Source organism: Acyrthosiphon pisum, chromosome A1 (assembly GCF_005508785.2).
Source record: "Acyrthosiphon pisum isolate AL4f chromosome A1, pea_aphid_22Mar2018_4r6ur, whole genome shotgun sequence".
Taxonomy (NCBI): domain Eukaryota; kingdom Metazoa; phylum Arthropoda; class Insecta; order Hemiptera; family Aphididae; genus Acyrthosiphon; species Acyrthosiphon pisum.
Genome location: NC_042494.1, coordinates 137,496,381 through 137,522,454, shown reverse-complemented (window position 1 = coordinate 137,522,454; position 26,074 = coordinate 137,496,381). Strand labels below are relative to the sequence as shown.

Below are 26,074 nucleotides of genomic sequence, written 5' to 3'. Positions count from 1 at the left end.
ACTAATTCACGGAGTGGTTTATAAAAACCAACGATAAGACGATAGTCAAACAGATAATGTCCAATTGAAACGACCCGATGCCACTTAGTATAGGGCCGTAAGGCTGAAGTGAAACTATACTTGATATCGCGTACGGACTTTGTACAGATTATACGACGCGAATTACCTTTCATTAAATCGAAAATATAACCATTTCAGAGACCAATTATTATTGTGGGCGTAGTCTTATCGATAAGAATGTCTACGAAATGTCTAAGAATGATCAACGCAGAGCCAAAATTATGTGATAGCCTGGGACTTTACATTTTGACAGTAGCTTTCTACCACCATGTAATGGTGCACTGAGAAAGGATTTATCAAAAATTCGCTTTTTAAAGAGAAATAATATAAAGATTTTAAGATTCACGATGAAAATCGAAATTTTTTTCCGTTTTTTATAAATGGTTGCCGTTAGTTACAGATTAAAATAGTAATTATAGAAATTAGTAGAAATTAGTACTTTTTCATATACATATAAAATGGTTGCTACTAGTACGCAAAATAAAATTGTAATTATTATAACAATTGGATAATATAATTTTAACCTATATTAATTGATATAATTTGGTCGCTAAATTTTTTACTCACGTATTGAAATAATAACCATATATTTGTTTATTTCTGTAGCTAACAATTAGTTAAAAACCGTAACTTATTACTATCTACCGATTTAAAATTAATTCTTTTCTTTTTTTCTATTTTTTCTATTTTTGAATACCATTACACCGAATATTAAATAACTATTTGAACACATTTCGAATCATAAAATAATTTTTATTTATTATTGGCAAAAATAAATACATGGGGTAACCTAGTGCAAGTATATTTCCAGGGTGGCCAGCGATAAAGGAGTCGTGAGCAGCACAATAGTATATTAAAAACTATATAAAAGCCAAAAGCTGCAGAAAAAAATAGGTTCTCAATTATCGTAAATACGATAAAAAGTCAATATTAAATATAATAAAATGTCTAAAACGCGAAACAATACAACAACGTTGCCAGCTTACCTTATCAAGTATTTCAGAACAACTTATTTTGTTGTTTAATAATTTATGAATAAATGACGTTTCATTGAATTTATGTCTTTCCAGTAGAGGAAAATTAAAATGTTCATAATATTATCTTCTTCACTTTGGCATTTTGCTTTTGGTTCTTATAAGCGCTTTAAGAATAAAATGGTTATATATATTGCATATCTTCCATATTATGTTATTATTGTAATAATGTTCTATTCAATGGATGGCCCAGGGAGGGACTTAAACAGGTCAATTAGATTGGGAGGGGGAATGGTTAATCTTAAATACCTCATTGCTAAACAAAAACTTTCTACCTATATACTTATAAAATCTATATGTTTGATATTTGTAGCAATGGTCTGTATAATCAGCGTAGAAACAATTCAAAAAAATGTATACAATGTATTTATCTATTATCAAAAAAAAAAACATCTCACGAGTTATGGGAGGCTGTCGCCCCTCCCCCCTCCATCTGGGAGGCCCACGGGATGGACAGTGATAAGAGAGTCGTGGGCCCCACAATGCGATAACAAAAAATATGTAAGACCCAAGAGCCGATGCTAAAATAAGGTTCTCAACCATCGTAAATAATAATATAAGATATCAAATTAATATGTGTTAAAACATTCTTCTGTTTTTTATTCAAATTCAATTTAAACTATATTGTTTTTTTTTTATATAATATTATAACAAATAATCTTAACTATAGTTTAATGAATATTTGTAGGTAATAGGCGTATATATTACAATTTGATTTTCGACGTCTTTAAAACCCTAGAACTGTAAAATTAACCGTATTTTTGTATCTGAATAAAAATTAAGTTATCTTATATTGTATCTAGGTATTTTTTAAAATTGTTTAATTAATTTATCTGTTATCTCATCTAGATAGCTTTAAAATTATCTGCGCACAACACTGCGCATGAGTCTATGACCTGAGCCACATGAGAATTTCTAGCCATGGATTGACCACCCCTGCACTATAGTAATAACATGATCACGTAAACCTTAAAAATAGGGGCCAACATTGGACTTACTGTGATTTACCGTTTTTTATTGTTGGTTAAATAATACCTGTAGATACGATACAATCAATATAATATGTATAATTTATATAGGTGATTATACAAAATATAAACATTTATATAATACGATAGAAGTAAAGTGAATTTCTACTTTTCAAGAGAGAAAAATATCAAAATGTTTACAATATTATTATCTTCTTAACGTTTGGCCTTCGGTTCTTATAAAATAATGCTTCAGAAATGAAGTGGTTATGCATTCATATTTTATATACCATATTATGCTATTATTATATTAATATTCTATTCCATATAACCTTAATAGCTGCACTAGCATACTGTTTATTCAAACAACTGCCTTTGATATTATTATTGCAATAATATTTTTATAAGATGTCAAATGGAATACGTGATGGAGAAATGAAAACAATATTTTAAATCATAACTTCTAAGTAACAAATATTTTTTTAGCGTACCATAATATTGCGTATATCTTTATAAAATTCCTTTTAATAAAATAGAATTGAGTTATAATCGTGTCATCGGAAGTTATTAATTTTCACCAAATCTAGACGTACTTAGGTATAATGTACCAGAACATAGCTATAGCAGGTACCGTTTTCAGAAATCCATACAGGAATAACTATTAGTATAAGAGGTACTTTGTTAACGTAGATTTCGTGTTGACTAATCTGTTTTGAATGATTTATATTATTGATTTTTGGATGTTTGATTTAAAACTGTTTATTTGTACTTGGTATCCAGTTCCATTAATTTTAACATTCAAAATTAAAATTTTTAAAAAATATCTATCTATTAGGATGTAGCAATTTTTATAATACTGTTCGTTGACATTTACATGAATTGATTTACAACCATATTTAATGTTTGACAAAAACGATTACAGTATAAATTATTAACGGAAACGATGCACGCCACCTATATAGAAACTTAAGAATATGAAAAGCTACAATAGTATAGGAACGCCAAACGTTGGTCGGTCAATCCTCAACGACTTTAGAAGTCACCTTTACCTAAACAATAAACGCTATAGAATTTGGCTATTTCTGTTAGTAATAATTTAGCTGATTTAGCTGGGAAATTAATAATTAAATATTCCGTTGTCAAATTGTCAGACACACATTATAATAGCGTTGGTTCGATGGAAAGCTTAAACTATCGACTATCGTGTAGCACGTACGCGCCGTGACGTCACATGCTATCCGCTTTTGAATTTGATCAGTAAAATTGTGGTCATAATAATGTGCCCTCGGCTAAGTGTTTTTGTGCGGTTTTCGTTTATTTCAACAAATGAGTGGTCGTCGTCGCGAAACCGGGCCGAGTTTTTGTCGTGTCGCCCTCCGAATACAATAACACCGCGTGTGCGGGGGCACCACAGTATTAATGGGCCAAGGGATAATAACTTTGCAGCCGACTATCAGCGCGAGCGCTACTTGTGTGTATACCTCGGTAGCGTGTACAGGCGGGGTAGTGCAGGGGTCGGCGGGGAGGGTGCAGTCCGGACGCGAAATTAAATTCCTCCGGTCCCACGGTATATTCGCCGTCCGGAAACTCCCAACCACCCCACCGCACCGCTACCCACCTCGTGGCCACCACCCGTGACTTTTGACGCGATCTAACAAGATTTATAACCCATTACGTTATTCCGTGTTAGCAATGCAAAACATGGTGACCGCCGCCGCCGCGCCTTCATTGTGTATACGCAAAATGCACTGTAGCACGCAAAGGACCGTAAGTCTAAGTCGTCGTCGTCGTCGTCGTCGCCACCACCACCTCCCTATATTTCCGAATAATAATCACCGACCCCCGACTTCTCATGGCCCCGCGAGGGGTTGCACACCTCCTCCGCCCTTTCACGACCTCGTAATGTACCGTGGGGCTCGGATGGTGGTCCTCCACACGCCGTCTCTTTGTGCGTGCCAACTCACACGCAGACCTGATTATACGGTCTTAATCATTCGCCTTCGCAAAATAACAATGGCAATTATTATTGTACAAGTGCAGTGTATATAGCAGGTATAGTGGTATATGTTTTGCCATTGGCGATTATAATAATAATATTACGTGGGGTGCGCGCGCACTGTGCGTACGTCATATTGTGACGATAAACGAGACGAACCTCGTTAATTGCTTAAATTACATAAATTATGGAGTTATTGAAGAATATAATATTGTAATCAACTCGACGGTTCGTGTATAGTATCCGTGACAAAGACGATAAAATAATAATGTGATATTTTTAATTTTTGAACGGTTAGTATATCCCTCGTATTGTAAATTTCAACCACAAATATAGTTTCAACGATTTGTATAAGACCGTTCCCTTGCATGATAACTAAAACTGTTTAACGAAATATTATTATTATACGTCAAATTTTAAATTGAATTTAAAAATCACAATTTTTCTTAGCACTGTAAAAAACGTCAAAATGGGTCAGTTATATAAATAAAAACACACGTCAAAATTAATATGTTACCCGTGTACACCCTGCTGCAAGAGCTTACTACTCGTAAAATGTATTGATTATTTATAATTGAAAAATTATAACTGCATAATATTTCCATATTTAAGTATAAAAAGTATTTTTTTTATTGTAATTTACGCGTTAATATTATACTTACTCAATAACAGTCGTATTAGTTGTTGATTGAGCTTTTTTTATTTTATAGTCCGATGTCAAAATACATAATTAAAAAAAATATAAAGCTAAAATAATATACAAGTGTAGAAAATCTGAATATAAAATTATTTTACATTAAATATAATAATAATGTATATTAAAAATAAAATAACTGTTGTTGGTTGTCATAACAACGAGTGATTTCTGGAAAAGTAATTTTTCATTTAGATTATGCGTACATATAATTTAGAATTTTAAAATTGCTTGCGCTATAATTATGAATAAATTAACTACTTATTTTTTAAAGAATTCAAAATCGTTCAGGCAACCAAATTATAATAAAATTATTATTTATTAGATATCAGCGATTCATGGCAATATTAAGTGTACCGAAATTGCCTATACAATGCGCCGTTATACAATTTTTTACAGCATCATTCAATTTTTATAAAAAGTTTTTACGACGGAGTTTAATGGAAAGGCAAGCAAAATCATTTTGATTCTTTCTCGACCAAAATATTGTAAGATATCAAAAATTATCTTATAGTTTTTGTTTAATCTAACCTTTACAAGTTATAATAATGGTAGGAAATAGTAATAAATAATAATAAAACAAAAAATGATTATATTTTTCACTCCCAAACAATTCTTTAACCGTGTAATGCGATTTGTATTTTATTACCTAATGGTATAAACTAAAAAGAAACGTAACCATTAAATTTATTTATTGTAAAAATAAATATGAAACAATATTAAAGTTATATGATTTTTATTACGTTTTTTATTTTTTTATTTAAAACCGTCCGCTAAACTGTATAAGGATAAAAAAAAAATTATGGTAAAACTGTGAACCAATGTGGATATTATTGAATATATCTAAATACTATATTATACAGTCGATAACATATTTTTCAATCAAATAACGAATTCAGCATCGAATTAAATTAAATTGAATAGTTATTAATAATATTATATTATGTATGAGGGAGGTATTTTATCGAAAAGTATTTATTTATTGGGAAACTGATGCTGAATTATCATATTATAATAATATGTTATTAAGGTTATAATTATTTATAACATACTTTACTTTTAAGTATACAGCTAGATGCACATGTCTTATTTTGAATTATTCAGTATAAATATTGATCAGTTTAAGTTAAAGACCGACTATGTGATGCATGAAACAGTTAATTATATATTATTCCTTTTGATATAGCTAATGTAAATCAATTTTATATGGAAGTATAGTAACACACTATTATTGTTACAGCATTGAGTATACCGTATTAATATATTATTTAACTTAAGAATAAAATGGTGCTATAAATCATAAATATGCCAAATATTTTGATCATCATTTTAGCTATTTTAGTCACGTTATTAATTTAAAAGCTAGGGAAACACATACAATTGAAATTTAAAAATTAAATTTCGCATTTTAAATCGTACATTCAAAGAGTATCGGCGATATTTATTTTGAAATTAGTGTAATAAATAAATATTAGTGTCAATAAGACACGAGTGAAAGTCCTATGAAACTAGCTCGTTATGATGTCATTCAAAACTTATAACAAATAAAATTACCATCTTACGATCATAAATTATAAATTTAATAATATAAAATTAAGGACTTTTACCTTTGTTAACATTTTAAGCAAACACGCAATATTTTTATAAGCTAGCCTTGTGTATGTATTTTCAGAAAATTATTGATAGACTATAATTTATAACATATTATATTATTTATTATATGAACTAACTGGGTATTTTATATAGATATTTTAATGACAAAAAAACTAAAAAGTTTGACAATAACTAATAATTATAGTAATTTTTTATGTTCATTATTGGCACCTTAACTATCTTTACATTTTAATATAGATAAAATTAGACAATATTCGTATGATCGTATCGTATTACTTGTTACATAGTATATTATATAAATAATATTTAACTATTTAGGTACAAAATAAAAAATATCCTTTTGAAATTAAAATCTTAACCATAAAAACAATTATATTAACCATTATAATTCATAATTTATCATCGGAGAGTATTTATATGGGTGAAAAAGGGAAAAAATATGATAGGTAATATAAAAATGTCATGAGGTGAGTACTTGAACTGAATGCACACAAATGTTTATTAACACAATTTTCTGTGGAGTTACCTAAATAATGAAAAGTTAAATTTTAGTTTGTAAAAAAAAATACCCAAAATAACGTTATATATAAACATTAATTTGAAATGTCCCCTTCATTAATCTAAGTGATTATTTTTTTTTTACTAAATGTCGTTATTTCGATAATAGTCGACGTCAGCTAATTCATTTTGTAATACAATACATAATAATATTAATATAATATTTTCATTTATCAAACACCAAATTTATTAATCATCAACATGTTAATAAATATACTAAACTCACATGGTTGCACAGGACCTTTGTGGTGATTGAAGGGGGGGGGGGGGGCTGACAACGATAGATGACCAAATTGTGCATACATTTGTTACGGATACCTAGGTACATCGAACATTACTCTCCTCTACTACACCAGTGTAGTATTTAGTAAATTACACTAGCTACTATTAATTGGTCTACTCATTTTAATAAGAGACCGTGTAATGTTAGTAGGTACCTATATAATAATGTCCTACACATACAGCAATTAAAACGGTGATAGTAGATTTCGCTACAGGATTCATTAGTTAACATATAAACCGTATACCAGGTTATATTATTATGTGATTTCCGCTTACACGAACCGTTTTTGGTGACAGGACGATGTAATTATTAGAGTCAGTAAGTTTGAATGTCATTTGTCCAAAAAAAATACACTCTACGGGGAATAATGACCTGTAGAATCTACGAAATTTGAAATTTATTTTTTTTATAATAGAGGGCAATTTGTTACAAGTCCAATATTGAACACCGTTTTTCAATATTTTAATAATAATATGTCCTTAAAAATAAGGAGATTAAGTTTTTTTTACAAAATATTCTTCTATACAAATATTTGAAAGAAGATAAAAAATCGGAACTATTCTTTTTTCTGATAACATTTTTTTATCGAAATCTGACACTCTACAAGATTTGAGAATATATTCTTGCTTTAAGTCCCTTTTTTTTTATACATAATACACATATGAACCCCCCCCCTCCCATCGACACACCGCCGCTAAATAGACATCGGTCAGTAGATTTCTGAAAAAGTATTATGATTATTAAGGTGGTTACTAAAATACAGTCAGATTTGGTTAGCTCGAAGTTGAAGGGACCGGCTAAAAAGCTCGAGTTATACAAGGATACTGCAACTATAAAAAATCTCAGAGAACGGGAAAAAGTTCGACGTATCGACGATTTCGAGTTTAAAAACTTCAAGGCAGTCAAGTTCGACTGAATAAAATATAATTTTAACTTTTTATAGAATTGCAGAAAATTGGAAAAACGGTCACTGTGGCCCTCAAGTGTAGTCTCTCAGTTATACGATTATTTTTATAACTCGTGACACCCACGGAACAACGCGTTATTATATAATAATGTCAATTATTTTGTAACCACAAGCCACATATGTGCTGCGACGTGTATTCGATCCAACCCGATTTCGCATTGACACCTGCAGAACGTCTGTTGTAAACATACCCACGTACACGTCTTGGGAAGTCAATATGGAGACGACATTTTCAATGGAAAACGAATCATAATAACGTGAACGTTTTACACGGAAGACAGTTGTAAAAGCAAATATAAAAACGGCTGTCGTATTGTGTTGTCGGAGCCCTTCTTTAAAAAATACCAAAGATCCTCGCGGAGGATTGCTATTGTACACCATGATGAGCACCATTTGTTCGTCTCACTTCTTTACTTTCATTTGTTATATTTTTCCAGACTGAATATTGTTCGAATATAAATCATATAGGTACGTGTACAATCCGCAGGTAGTTTGAAACCGATTGATTTTGGAAATCTCACATTGCTGACGTCATATGAATCCCGGCCACGCTTATTTTTTCAATCAAATTAAAAATTAAATTATTATACATATCATGTGAGTATATGTATATCAATTAAGTTTAAAATTATGTTAATAAATAAAATTTCCATTAACTTAACTTGAATTAATAAGTTACAAAACAATAATATATTGTCATTAAATATCTTTTAAAATATATGATAATCAAATGGATATTAAAGTTTATTATAATATACCGTATGGATGTGGATGCGTGATAAACTATATGGATTTTTATAAAGCCTGTGGAATGTATAGAACTATCTTCACATTTAAATCTGAATATTAATGTATTTATTACGTTGTTCAACTTCAACACTTATAATTTTGAATCTACAAACAAACATACAGGCTAATAAAGTAATATCTTCATGGTATATAAATAAAAGCATAACAATTTAAATATAAATTAATAAATAATATTGACAAAATACCTACCAAAATAAAAGTTTTGGAAATTTAACCCAACTAATCATAGTAAATACTAAGTAGTAATTGCTTAAAAAATACTGCAGCAGTTTAATGAGCGGGGAATGAAAAAAAAAACTGTATAGTATTATTATAGGTACCCAACAGCTACCAATATATAATATAATTAATATAAATATTTATTAAAACGGCTACAATCCATAATAATCGTATTAATAAGTGTTGAATGTTGAATATGTTTGAATCAAACTCTGTGTGCTTAAGGCTATACATATCAATAAAATAGCTATACATGTTTCTCCTATTTTATTAGTAATTAATATTATGATAAATTATTTTTTGTCCATAAAAACACCAAAATTCTTCGTTATCAAAAATGCATAGCGTGATTATTTTTATAATAGCATTTAATAGATTCTACGAACTTAAAATTCTAAACGGTAATAACCAGAAATATTGTTCCAGGTAATATAAAAATCAACATAATAAATTGGGAATATAATATCATGTATTGATTTTTTTAAGTTAAGGCAAATTAGTTAACACGAAATGAAGCTAATGAATCAATAACCAATAAGTAGGTTCAGTCAATACGGTGAAATAACTTAATATATTCAACATTGTAGAAATCTAATTTTAATTATAGTTTTTCTAAGCGCTGAAAGTATTTTGTAAAAATTCAATTTTAAATTTCAATTCACACACATCCGCTTAGGTCTGCTTCCATACCCAATAATGTTTGTCACGTGATGCACCTACCAATCAAATGTATTATGTTATGCATTTTTTCATAATTGAGATTAGAGTCTGTTAATGGTTTTGATTTTTAAAAGTAAAGAAACGATTATATAACTATTCCATTGACACGTCATGTTAATATTACACAATGATTTTAATGAGTTTCTTGTTTCTATGCTTTTTTTTGTCTTTTATACCTATTTTAAAATCTTCATGGCGCATAACGTGAGTTGACAACCTCGTGTAACGAATGACCACGCAAATACTTGATTAATACGGAACATTTATTATGGATGAAGGGTGTTTGAAAACTAACGTTCAAAATAAATTTGACTTGTTGTTTGTTTGTAGTTTCACAATAAAACTTTGTGCTAAAAAAACTCATAAATATCAATACACAAGTTAGTTGGCGAAGGGTCTTCTCCTTACCTAGTCATATTTATTGTCTCTGGTTTTTCATGATTTTTGAATATTTATTTTATGCTCGCTGTGGTTCAGTGACAAAATATTAAATACAACTACCTATAGAAAACAATTTAGGAAATTTGAAGACAATACCAGTTGTTTGGGTTTAAATTGGAAAACAAACATTTTACCGATTATTTTGTAATATTAATTCCAAAGCAACAATAGTTTATCAAACACGCAGTATTATGATATTTTATATTACAAAAAACCACTTTATAATATTTCTATAGGTTACTTCAAATGGAATTGAAAATTCATTATTGGTATAAAATTGTTTCCAACAATAATAATAAAGTTTAAACCCACTGCGACTTACAATTGTTCTAATAGTACCAGCAGGTACTTGAAAGTTAAACCGATTTATATATTATATATACTTTACTTTTATTAAACATTAATATCACTTTTCATTTCTATAGAATATTTAATTGTATACATTAAAATAACTGAGAAGGGCGACGGCCATGCTATAAATTATAATACAGCAATATAGACATATTCATTTTCTATTTTTTCAAGAAAAATAATTTACGAGTAGGTACCTATCGCACCACTAATAGAATAGTGATAGGTACAACTCAGAAAACACAGATTTTAATAATCAGCTATTTAAGGTTTTAAAAAAATACTAAAAATCAAATTGGTTGATAGAAGTACTATGTTAAAGACATTTTTTTTAAATATGCTTTGTAGATGTTCTAAATGTATGTATTAATGCTATTAACAAATGTTTTCAAACATTTTGACTTATGTCACTATTCATGACTGAAATAATATTTTTTTGTGTATATTGCCCTGCCGAAAGAATAGTCAATCCACTCAGAACTGAGAATTAAGTATTCAAATAATACTTAAATCAATAACAATAATATACTTTTATAATATTTTTAATAAACCTTTTTTCAAAACTGAATTATGGATTTATGATATAGACAATATAGAAATATGTACCTTCTATTTTTTAAGAAAAATAATTTACGAGTTCATATACTTATGCTCTATTTAATATTTGTGTATTTATTGTTACAATTTTTTTTTAAATCCAATAACATTAGTTAAAGCGAGTTTTATCTCATGTAGGTATAATTAACATATTATATCTACTAATTATTATGTAACAAAAGTTTTCGCTGAGACCCTATTTTACAATTTTAGTAGAAACATAATATTACACGATAAGTTATAATAGAATAAATTACTATGTTAATAATATTGCTGTTGTGGCAGTGCGACTTAAATTAACTAACTACTTCCCCAACATTCATTAATCATAAAATAACGAATATAGAATATCGACCATATGTTTTTTTTAAATATAAAAGCGTTTTATTTTTTTTTTTTTTTTTAAAGAAAACTTATAAAAATTGAAAAATATATTGACTGAAATGAAAATATAATTTATTTTTGCTGGTCTTACTTTGAACTACTCCATTTATGTATAATTAAAAAAAACATAGTTCAAACATTCAAATGCACACATTGTATACATGATGTGTAAATTCATGGTATAGTTTATTACATTTATTTTATTTCTATATTGTGAATACATGTGTAATACTTAAGTCGTGCGATAGTTTTTATTTTTAATATATTTCATTTCGGATTTTTTACAACACTTTTAGTCATCGGAGTAAAATAACAATTGGAATTGCGAAAATTTTCATAGAAATGTTTGTTATTTATGTATCAAAATAACGTATTATGGTAATAATACGATAGGGTACATTATGTTGTACGTTTTTCTATGATATATTAAAATTAAAAAGTATTACAGAAAAACTGATAATGCGTCTGTTGTTATTTCCATACATATTTCATCAAATTAATATTTACGGAAATAGCTATTGTTTATTTTAAATAGTGGATTCTAGATCAAATTTTTTTTTATTGCGTTTGATGAATTATCAATACCAGTGATTTTCAACTCAAGTGGTGGACGAAAGTACACTTTCAGAAAGATTACGATAAGAATATAGGACGGTCCATATATTCATATTATTATGTTTATTTATTATTTTTATTTTATACAATTGCGTTTGAATAATTGTTTAGCCACTCAAATCACATTATTATAATATAGTTATTTTTTTTTTTTAATTAGTGGTGTAAAGAATTATTCAAACAAACATTGAAAAATATCAAACTTTCAAATGCGGTTTTCATTACTAAAATAACTTATTCACCAACAGAATAATGACTTCTGTATTGTAACCAGAAATTACATATTATTATAAAAACAAGAAAACTTTATTAACAAAATAATGTTTTTCGTGTTTATGAAAATATTAGTAAAAATGAAACTATAAAAATTCTGAAAACAACAATGTATTGTGAAGTAATGAAGTGGACATTTAGAAAATATATTTTACACTATATCATATCCTATTGATTTTTTTGGCTATACGTTCCTTTATACAGTACCTTCTGCGGAGCTTATCAAAATTAAAAATATAACCGAACGCGTAGCAAGATGTCTTGAACTAATTTATCTAGTTGGGTTTTATCATCGAATATCTACAGGTAAATGTAAAGCAAAACAAATTAATACATCGGGAAAATCAGAAAATAAAAGTTGAGGAGAATTTTTTTTATTACTTTACACTTTACAGGCATTTATTTTACTACCTAAAATGTACATTATTAAAACATGTAATTTTTATATGAAATAGTAAATTACCTATATTCTTATGACGTATTACCTAGGTACTTACTTATATAGATTATTGTATTTTGCGTATAATTAACAAAATAGTTATTATAACTACTATAAAGAAAATACACAAACATTACCATAGTAGTTACTAGTTATCTAAATGATTTTTCAACAAATCTTTTATTTTATAATATCTACACACCTAACTGTGGCCCAATAGAACTGTTTTGAGATGGAAGGGGGCACACTGATTTTTGTTTGTACACAAATATTATTCCCAAGTCAAGCCACTTGAAACCCACCACGAGTCGAGTCGAGTTCGTCTGATAAATTACGATAAATTGACATTTGCGTTGTTTTGTTTACAGGAGGTATCGATATTCGTTTTCGAAAAAAAATTGGCTGACAAGCTACACAAACCCAGACGGAAGGAGACGGTGACGGAGATACTGAAGAAGAGCGTGCACTACCTGGAGATGCTCAGACAGCCCAAACTCATACTGAAGGTGGTGCACTCGGTGGAGGACTGCAACGACACGCTCGCATTTGCCGCCGAGCCCGTGATCGCCAGTCTGGCCAACATACTCGCGTACCAGGCGTCCGTCGGTGGCCGGGCCGTCAACGGGCCACCGTCCACCGGTGCGTCCATCATCACGGCCACGGCCATGCCGCGGCCGGCGCACGCGAGGGAGTACAACTTTTTGGACTTTGAGATCAAGTACGGCATCAGACAGGTGAGTTGGACTGTGTTCGCATGCTGGACGGCTGCGTTTTAATAAATATATTAATCAATACCCACGCGTTCACGACCACCGACGAAACACCGTGATACCTAGGTGTTTTTTTTTTTTTTTTTAAATAATACCATAACAGTTACCTATACGATAACCATGACTGGTTCGATATAATATAGCGCACATCTATCATCTGATCTGATATATACACCATGTTATACATATCTGACCTGACATTTATTTTTACAGACATTTTTCGGAATAAATACACGAATGGTCAACTGCAGACGCATTATTATTGTGTTAAAATATCTTAATCATAATATACTATTATGATTTTCAGCTGTTCAAACATTAGGTGTGGTATTTTTTTAAAAACTATTACGAGATAGAATTTCAAATTTTTTTTTCAAACAAGTATTTATTTGTTTGATTTATTTATTTATTGTCCTCATAAATGAATTAATTAAAAATTATAATATTATTAATGAACCACGGTTTAGATTAGCGAGCTTAATAAAGTAATAAAAAAAATAATAACGGCTTACTCGTATTTTATCGTTATAAATATTGCGTTTCTTTCGTAATAAACATATTAAAAAATGTATAATACCTATCAGCAATATTTTGTATGTAAATAATCGTGAAAACAAGTAATGATAAAGTATACAATAATACAGGAAATTTAAGAATATAGTTAGTATATATATTACCAAATAACCTTCTAAAATTAAACTTGCAATAATTTTAAAATTATTAACAGTTTTAATTTAATTTTTTTTAATTTCTTTTACTTCGTGTAGGTATATAGATATCATCTGAATATAATATATACGATTGTCATAAAAGCTATTGAAATTCTTGTCGATTTTTTCTTTAAATGTAGTCTCATTATCACATATCTTAATTATTGTAAGGATATGTATTTGTGGAATAATGAAACATATCTAATAATTTTCCAAAACTGTTATTAGCCTATTTAACGTATCTACCTATTTAAAATAGATATATTATTATTAATGTAACAGGGGAGAGGATACGTTACAATATTATTGGCATATAATATTACATAAATTATACAACGTAACAGATAATTTATTCACAAGTTTTTCTAAAATTGTTTTTATTTTTTATTATTATCTATGTTTTTAATATTTTATTAAAATATATGATTAAAATCACTCTCAGAATAAATATAGCAAATTATTATTTTATTGAATTTCGCACGGATCCGTTGCACTAAGCAATATATATTATAATATAGTGTATCATTTAAGTACTACAAGTTTTCTAAATTATTAGTAAAATATATAAATTCATTTTCTCGCAAGATTAAATATTATATATTTTATTAGTGAGTAAAAATGATGATGAAACCAATGTAGACCAGCTACCCATAAATCGTGTAACAAAGATGTATTGTTTTAATATGAAATCTGGCCAACGGACGTAACAAATTTTAATACCATTACAGTTTATTTTTTCCTTTTTACCAAAAGCTGGGATTACGTGACCCAAAGTTGAACAATATTAACGCACGATAGAGTTTCTATACAAATTTTCATATACGAGTGAACTGCATTATTATAATTCAAGATTTATAATGTAGTTATGTACCTAGGTAAGGACTTATGTTGGAATTTATGAAAACAACTCGTAATAAAAAAACATCTACTAGCATCGCATAAAACAAATTCCTCATATTTCTAATTAGTTTATTAATACTATACGTATATTTAAATTAGCCATAATTAAGGTTGTGATTAGGTTATGTTCTTGTTGTTATGTTCTTGGTCAATTTGGTCAAATATGTTTAAATTATTTTATCGATGCATACATCTGTCTACTGCGAATCTACTTCTAAATATTGCTGGTGATCAAACTTGGGTAGTATTCCGAATACAGTATTCGAATTACTTTTTAAGTATTCTGAATACTTTTTAAATACTTTTTTTTGGAAGTATTCAATACGGTATTTTGAATACTTTTTACAAGTATTCTGAGTACATTATTCGGAATACTTTATTAACATTCAATATTAATTTTAATATAATATTTTATAACTAATAGATTATACATTGCCAGATAGGTGTGTTTTATCAAGAATATAATAATGTTCATTTATAAACACAGAATTGAAAGATTAATAATTTTGCTATTGAAATCTAAATTTAATAAAAAAAAGTATTCGAAAAATATTTGGAATACTTTTTGTGAAGTATTCCAAATACTTAAGAATATTATTATCATAAAGTATTCGAATACATGTTCTGAATACTTTTTTTTTAAGTTTTCGGAATATGTACTTGAAATACTTTTCAAAAGTATTTTACCCAAGTCTGCTAGTGATCCTGTTTCCATCTGCTTCAAGTGACTAAATTCGCATCAGTTTACTGCTGAATTATAATTAACATATTATATTCGTATAATGCAATAATATTATTACAATCATATTCATTATAGTTTATAATGTATATTATATCGCAAGTCTGCACCTAACACAATATGCGGATGCTTATGACTCTTATAATATTATCCTTCAATCAATACAAAATATAAACAATAATAATATATAGAATGGTGACTAGGTATGGGAATATTTTCAAAATATTTCATAGAATAAATTCCTGGCGTATTTTAAATGTATGAAGTCTAGAGACTTAGGGTACATAATTCTTTATTTGTGTCATTACTAGAATTCTTTAATAGACCTAAGGCATATTTTTAATGTCATCGTTTTCTAAATGCATTTCTAAATGTATTATATTTACATCAGATACAATTTATCAATAATAACTTAGTCCTAAGTTGTTATAAAATATTTTAATTACTATAAAAAAAAAAAACGGGTAAGTGGATGTCTTTTTGCTGTACAGTAAGTTACAAATGGGTCAATGTATAATGGATTGTATTATACTTGAATTCAATAATTTAATATTACTGTATAAGAAAAACGATTCTGAGCGAGGCGGAGATATTTTATAATGCTATTATTTATTATATCCTGTAAGTTCATTGTTATTCTAGTATTATTATTTTTTATTTGTTTCCAGTTAATATCCTATTTTTAGCGGTTTTTCGTAATTTGTCGGTGTTTTTTCCCTTGGAATTAAATAACTATTGAGAAAATCAAAAGTACTCTCTAAAGTACTATCTTGATCCAATTTTCTAAAAGATAAGATACTATATGTTGAAATTGAAGCACTCTTTATGTTAGAAATGTTGTATACCGGATAAAAAATAAACACTATTGTAAAACCACTAGCTTCCTCGCTCCGCTCAAAATCTAAAATAAATAAAAAAAAATTATTATTAAAAATATATATAAAAAAACATGAGTGAAATTAGAATGTTACACAATAAAACAAATAATTAACTACGGATTAAATTTATCATTGGAATTAAATAACTTGAAATCTTCAAACAATATAGAATATTTAAATTCCAAATTAATATCTATTAATAATAACCACAATTACCTAAGTCTATCCTTTTTAATTGCCTAAATAATATTTTAAAACTAAAGGCAATGTGTTATCTACATAATATTGTTCGTACTTTTTTTTGTAACAATAACACATCTGCATGTTTGCTTTATAATATCTATCTAGGTTAAGATTTTGGAAAAAAATATGTGTATTTGTATTAGAATAAAATAAAAAGCCATACTATTTTAATGTTGGATACTTAGCCTTGTTTTTGTTTTGTTTGGCAGAATTATACTCAATATAATTAAGTTTAAAGAAATTCTCTTACAAAGGACTGTAATAGATAGAATATAAGCTGTTTATCTAATATCAAAGTAATTTATAATTTTCCTTTGAATTAACACAGGTATAAATTAATTAAATTAATAACATTACTTAATATTTTAGATATCGACCAAACATTTACAAATTATTCGTGCAATTCGTATTCAAAAAAATATACCTACTTTGTCGTAATTGTGTAAAAATGGATGATAATAGTGTAATAAATACAACTAAACGCTTTTATTACATTTGTAAAACCGTAGGTCTACATCGTGGCTGCCAACGTACATTTTTTTTTATGCTGTTAAAGGTATGTTTGTGTTTTTTTTCACAGTCTACTGCTGTCATTGACCTAATAAATAATTAAACTAAAATTATGATGACATTTAAAACATGACTCATATAATATATTATAACAATATTAAACATATATGTGTATTATATACACATTATATATTATTATACTAGCTGTATAACCTGACTTCGCCCAGGAAAAAAATCGATTATAATAATATATATATAATTACATAATATATATCTCATGATTATAACAATAATACCAAACAGTTTTCAATATTTACAGCGATAACAATGTGGTTATAAATTACTGTGAAATAATATTATTTGATTTAGTGACTGATAAGGCAATAATACAATTCTGAACACTTGGTCCTTGCATTCTATACACGGAACATCGTGATGGTGTAGTAGTAACCTTACAATCGGCATCGTTACCCGGGTTGGTGTAACGGGAGTGACAATGTTATCAACAAAGACATTCTGCGGCCGCGGATGGCCAAGTGATTTTTATAAGATTTTTCTGTAGTGCAGTGTGACAACTCAAAAATGTAACAGATATCAAAGATGACGGACACGAACAAACGAAATTAATTATAAGAATGTGAATGAGTACGATTCAATTAGAATCTAAGTTGAATTTAGAACGAAGTATATTAAAAATTGAACTGAAAAGTGTAAGCGCGGGATTTATGGTGGACTTAAGTCTTCTTAGGACTGAGACAGTGACGGAAATGGATCTGACAAGAGATGATCCACGGTGCCACTGTCGTATGTTCTTCGGAGTTCAGGATTATTACAACCATTTGGCTGTTGTTCACTGGTTCGGCCCGGGATTAAAGTTGATGATTATTTTTATGTTTACGTCAAAAATTTACGAGTTGTTTAAGTACTGTTAAATCTCTACAGAAATCTGTGTGGGAATTCATTCATACGGCACACTTGGCTATATAGTGAACAAGAGTTTTAAATATAAATTCGACAGAGGACTACGTTTCCCATAATATTGGGATCAGTGGCTACAAACTATTGTAGTGTATTGTAAGGTTGGAAATAATAAAATGTGTTTTTCATTTTTTTTTTTTTTTTGTCATTTCCCCAATTACATTTTATGAATCTATAAATTGGGTTAAGAAAGTTGCTCAATAAGACTCAATACTGCAGTTGTAAACGGATATTCGTAACGTCTAGTCAAAATTGTTTTCTATCTCTCGATGTAATGTTTGTATGTTTATCGTAGTTTTTACAATGTTTTATCAAAGTAAATGTTAATAGCAGTATTATACAAACGTACTAAAATAGTAAATACCATAATAAACCGTGCATCATATTATGGACATAAGAATTATTTTTCAATAAACATAAAAACTAAGTTTGTGATTTTAAGAGTTTAAATACGGAATTAAACGTAAACAATAATTTGTCATGGTAAAAGTTTTACAGAATATTAATCAACTAATTTATTTCAAATGTCATTCAAAAAATAGTTTATATCATTAATATTGGTGTGTTAATTGATAGATCATTCAAAAATAATCTTAGACACTTCAACTATGAGCTTATACACGTTTTATCCATCATTATCTGCAACGGTATCTCTCATCTCTCTATTATAAAAAAAATTTAAAAAATGGTTTCGTCAAATAATAATTACCATGGAAGCCAACCAAATACCAATATTAGAGTTCCATTGTAATTTTTATTTTGAGGTGGATAAAAAGAGGCTTCAGATATCAGATGAAGACGCACGTTACAAAAAAAAAAAGATTAATATCAAACATATAATGGTAAAAATCAGAGAAAAGAATAAACGTAAACGTGAAGAATATTTCGACATAACATCAAAGAAACAAAAATTAGAGAATGAGCAAACTGATGAGCCTGAATATTTATATATCGGTGATATGACAGAAAAATATCAATATTGCAATGCTACCCCTTTTAAAAATGAAAATATATAAGATACTCGCTTTAGCCATGGAATAGTTAAGCTCCCTGAACATAATGCATATCCATAAGAGTTGAAAGATTTACTATACCTACGGCGATGGTGAAATCAATAAAAATTTCAGGTGAAACATCAAAGTTTGTAATAATTTATTTGCATTAGCTTTTATTTCAATGCTCAGAGGCTATAGTTAATTGATATCGGTTGGCAAGTGAACCCCCTAATGGTCGACGCCGGCCGTCAGGGGGGGGGGGGGGGAGGGTGGACAATGAGGCATACAATGTAAAAATAATTATACATTTCATTTAACTGTTGTTCATTTAATTTTTTCCTTTTTACTGGACTTATGATTAATGATTACACGTGGTAACTATATTTTTAAGTAAAACGAATATTGTAATAACTTATGATAGATAGATATCTATAAATACCCATAGTCGTATATTACACGTTTTCTATTTGTTTTTGGTATTAGTTCAGTAAATAACATCGCGTTTACCAACGTATCCACGTACACAGATTATACTCATTAAATCCACTCCTAAACTATATTGACAAACGACAAAAGCTTGCTTTACTAGATAGGTATTGTAATTTAAATTGATAGCGCAACAAGTTGGTCCCTAAGGGAATATGCAACCCAAACATAACTTTGGTAATCTCGAGCTATTAGATACGAAAAGCATTTTCCTGATTTTTATTAACGTATCGTTTCCTCAATGCCACCGCGAATACTGAGAGACATAAGAAGCGGCAAGTTATCGTATTAGATTTGAATTGATTCTGATTTACTTTTTATCTCTTTCTCAGAAGAATTTTTTTGATGAAACGAATGCTTTTCGTCAGGTCTTACAATGCTTTTCTTTGATTGTAAATCGATGTTAGAAGGTAGATACTTTGAAGAAATGACTATAAATTATTTCAATATAATACTTACACAGGCATCAATCACTATATATTTTGAAATTTAAATAAAATGTTGGCAATCGAAATATATTCGAAAAATTGATTGTTGAATGCAAACTTGCAGGTTTTTCTTAATGCTCTAAAATATAATATCTTAAGTTATGATTAACAAAATTGAAAACCTGTATCATTCGCTGAGTTGAGCATATTATAACAAATGGCTAACACTTGGCTCCTAAAATACGTTATGTTTATATTTTATTTTTATAGGTTTTATGGCTGTTAAATAAAGTTAATATAATACATTTAATGGTATAAACCATTAGTATATAGGTATATATACCTACTTGGATTTTTTTTTAAATATTTTTGACCGTATTTATTTCTATTATATATAAAAAAATGTCTTAATCCCTTGACTGGGTGTTTTTTTTTTACTGCAAACCACGTAGTGTAATATGTGTAAACAAAGCTTTATATTTAATAAAAAAAAAATATTTATTCAGGTAGGTAATTAAAAGTAATATTTTTACTTTTATTATTCATTAATTTAGTAAAAATTATGATGGGTCAACTGCATAAATATTCATATTAAAACGTATTTTAATCTAATTCGACGATATAGTTTTTTGATAATCAATTACAACGTGAATTTCATTATGACTATTACATTAAAAAATAATTGTACATGTTATTTAAATGTGATTTAAATATTATTAAATAGGAATTTTTATTTCAGTACCACGATTTAATGTACCTACCTAATTAATCAATTTTAAAATGTTAGGCCTGATGTGATAGGCCAAAATTAGATGGTTCATAACAAAAGAAATCATTCACCATTATAAATAACTTTATCGTTTTTACCAGAAATTACATATTATGAAAAAATGAAAACATAGTACAAAAATGTGTTCTTGTTACATTGTATAGTTGATTATTGACTGGGAACTGCAAAATATAACAAATTCATTGTACGGTATAAAGCTACTTTAGAAAATAAAAAGTTAATGAGAATTTTTTAATATTAGACTGTACAAGAATATATTACTGTAATTTTAATATTATTTATTATTTTTTTATGTATTATAAATGTATATAATATATTATAATATTATAATATTTCCTCAAACTCGAAGTCTATTTTTGGTATCCTTTCATAAAACAGTTATGGTATTAACCACACATATTTTATTTATTCCTGAATCGAAACATAAACGCACCTACCCTGGACTCAAGCTACTTATTTTAATTAATATTTTAATGACTGTAATAGTAAATAAATCCCTGAAAAAGCTAATCATAAAAATGGTCAACATAATATATAATCAAAACAAATATTATAAATATATATTTATACAAAAATGTATAGTTTATCTATACAATATCTAAAAAAAATACGATCAGGTAGATTAAGTTTATTTCGTACTTACGTTAGTGCAATTCAATGTATTATTAATTTAAATGTTAAATATAAGAAAAAATACATTTTCGCCGTTCAAATACCTTTTTTAAGTAGATTTTAATTCACCAAAGTTTGCTTAGGATGTTTTTATAATTTAAAACTTGAAGTTGCAAAAAAAAAAAAGGTGGGTAAGTGGATGTCGCTCTGCTGTACAGTAGGTTACAAGTGGGTCACTGTATAATGGATAGTATTAAATTTGAATTCAATGATATAATATCACTGTATAAGAAAAACGATTCTAAGCGGAGACGGTTTGTTAGTCTAGGTATTAGACATACTATTATTATAGGTATACTTATCTATAGTATTAAAAAAAAATTGATCTATAATGGGTATTAATAATAAATTCCAAATTAATCATATCACAATATCCATCAGGTAACGCGTTATACACCAACAAAAAACCGTGGTACTATCATTGATATATAATAGTATACTTTAGAAGTTTCAAGTACCCACAAATAATATTATATAATCATTACAATCACAACAAAATAACTAAAATAGTTATTCCAGGTTTTTTATATTATGTAATTTCGTCCAAATTTGAACTTAAAATTACTATAAAAATGAACTGTGCTTATATATTTCTTAGAATTTTTGGCAACAGAATTAAATATTCACGTGGAATCTTGTTTTAAATTTTCAATCCTTAGATATAAAAGTTGAACATTTTATAAATTTTTAACTACAAAATAATTATTCAATTTTAAATTTGATAAATGTTGTCAACATTTTAACTTCAAATGCTTATAAAAAAAAATTGTGCCTTTATATTTTTAATATTTTTCAACTGCTATTGTAACAATGTATCAGGAGCCTTTTATTAATTTTTTACACTTTTTGGCCCAATAGATAAAACTTTATTGATATTTATAGAAAAAAACACTAAAAAAATTGAAAACTTACAATGTCATAAACAGCTCAAAAAGAGTCAAATTATTTTCAAAATTATATCGTATATATAAAATGCTAATATAAACATTCAGTGAAATTTTCAAGTTCTACAGTCATTCGTTTTTTAATGTCAACAAAATAAGAAAATCGTTATGTAAGAAATCGAGTGAATATCAAATGTTGTAAAAATACGAATTTTAAACGCTCATAAAAATTTAATTTCAGTTTCTTATAGATATTTTTTTTTTTGATAAAGATAGATTATCCTATAAGGAATCTTGCATTACGTTTTAAAATCTTAGTTCTAAAAAGAAAAATTTTTACTAATTATTAACCCAAAATAATTTGCTAATTTTCGTGATTTTTACATATTTTGTCAATTTTTGAACTTTAAATGCTAATAAAAAAAAATGTGACTAAGTATTTTAAATATTTTCCCGTTTTCCCTTAATTTTTATGTTGTTTTTTTACCTGCGCTTTTGAAAAATATTGGAAATTTCAAATTTTGACCTCCCGAATGCACCAACTAGATTCACTTTCTCATCAAACAAGATACTGAAGAAAATCGAAGCAGTTTTACTGCCCCAAACCGTGATGACAGACACAAAAATAAAAAATAAAAATAAAAAAAAAAAAATAAAAAAAAAACACACATCATTGTAAAATCAATACATTCATCGTTCCACTAAGAATCTAAAACTGTAAATTACATTTTAAAAAATGTGCAAATAACGTCATCATATTATAATACAAATTAATTTGTTAATTTTGTGACTTTGTTATTTAACACTTTTTCCACCAAAACAGGTAATTCATAAGACATAAATCAATATAATCACTTCACTTGGAAACTAAATTGTCTCATTAAATCCAAAATATTGATAATTTTAATCCAAAATAAAATATATATATACAATTGTACCTATAGTCATAACATAATATCCTACTGATATCAAGAATTTAAATTATTTCTCATATAAAAATACAATTTTTATTTAACAAATTTCAGATTGCCGAAGCCCTTGATTTCTTATCACCTCAAGTCCATCACCACAATGTTTGCCCAAGCAGTATATTGGTAACAAAAACAGGAACCTGGAAACTTAGTGGTCTGGAATTCATTGGTATGTATCTATTATTTATTCAGCTCACTGATGCATTAGTAGTTACATTATGTGTATATATATATATATATATATATATATATATGATTTACTTATTGTTTTATTAACGCTTATCGGAAGTTGTATAGCCAATCATACAGTTAAGCTCAGTTTTCGATTAATAAAACGATTTAAAGAAGTTTGAATGATATTTTATGTATTATGTAAATTAACATTTTATTTTCAATTAAAAAATGATACATTCTTCATAATTGTATGGTTTTATATAGTAAGTTGTTAATAATTACACAAGCATAAATGTTTATTTTAGAATATGTTCGTTTAAACAATGTGTCTCTGAACGCCTGTTCACATATTAGTGCTGTTAACTGTGTTTAACTATTAAATAAGCACTCACTTTAAGTGTACCTCTTCAGTATAATTACATAACTATTCGAGCACAGATGTAGAGGTCATTAGGAAATAAAATATCTCTAATCATACTCTTTAAATGTGTTTAGGGAATTACAAGTTTAAAAACTTACAATCGCAAAACGTATTTTTAAAATATTTAAAAACACATCACTGTCGAATGCGAAAATGGTGTATTGAATGTTCTGAAGCTTTTAGGGCAAAAACAACTACACAAATGTATATAAATAATACATAAAATATAATATATTATGTAGGTATGGATTTACATTTTTATTTTCATTTCACCCCACTTTCTACCTAAAAATAATAATTAACAATATTTTTTGTACGGAAGGTTCCTTGGATATTAACTTTTGTAAAGAATTATGTTAACACCATTAACCAACCACTAAAAATGCTATGCTATATCCAGGGGCCAGACACAGAAAATATAATGTAACACCATACATTGAACTATTTCAAAGCATAGGTATATATTATGATCATGAAATGAATGTACATGTACATGTAAACAACATGTATCACATTATATAATATTACATAGTGAACTATAACGGATATTTTAATGTCTCCTCGTACCTACGTCTCATTTTGGTATTGTTCATTGTTGTTCTCTCATAAATTTTGATATAACAGAAAGTATTTTTTTTTTTAAACAATTGAATTTTAAATGTGTTTGATATAATTTGACTAATAGACAAATGGTAAATAATTAATAATTTTTGTAAGGGAATAATCAGCATTATTCATTGTGACGTATGTGACTTTTTAATAGTCACATATTCGTAATTAATATCGTTGGTATATGTATTTCATTTAAATAAAAAATTAAATGACATATTTGGTTCGGAAAAAAATAATTTTTGAATCGATCGAACAGTTATTTTGTATGGCGTGATGACTTAATACCTACACGTCAGAATTTTCCGTATTTTGTGATATTTCAGGTACTATGGTTGACCAGGTACTAATTTCAAGCAATATATAATATAAAAATATCCAATAATCCGCTATAATACTTGATTTTTGTCGCAAACCAAACGGCAAACATCTACAATAAGTTTAAACCTAAACATATGGGTATAATAGTTATAATTTTATTCATAACGAGTTAGAACCATAGTTAAGTATCACAGTTCAGAAAATAACCAAGCGTTAAAAAGATTTCAACTGTATATTATTTTAACAAGCTCCTGTCTAGTGAAATGTCGCGTAAAATATTTTAGCAATTTATAACTCTGCCAAAAGTATTATTAAAAAAATCCAATGTTAATAATTGATTTATGTGAAATAAAATTTTTTTATACAAACTTAGCGGATTTACATTATACTATTATAGAAAATATAAATGATCATTTTAAGTAAGTGTTTTACATAATTTAATTGGCACTGAAATAAAGCTTTCCATGCCAAAATGTTTATAGAAAATAAGTAGGTATCTACACATACATAGATTTGATAGACTCAATAGACTAATATTTCACTTGATATGTGCATGCGTTCTGCATGTGACG

The 26,074-nt window shown here is 27.7% G+C and overlaps 1 protein-coding gene across 2 annotated transcripts in view; it reads left to right on the top strand.

Moving 5' to 3' along the window:
- LOC100167286 (SCY1-like protein 2) overlaps nucleotides 1-26,074 on the top strand; it is a 181,351-nt gene that overhangs the window by 108,843 nt on the left and 46,434 nt on the right. For both annotated transcript variants that reach the window (XM_029488421.1, XM_029488420.1), the window contains 2 exons: nucleotides 13,392-13,757; nucleotides 24,032-24,146. In XM_029488421.1, coding sequence (XP_029344281.1) covers nucleotides 13,392-13,757; nucleotides 24,032-24,146 — 481 coding nt within the window. The remainder of the gene's footprint in view (nucleotides 1-13,391; nucleotides 13,758-24,031; nucleotides 24,147-26,074) is intronic.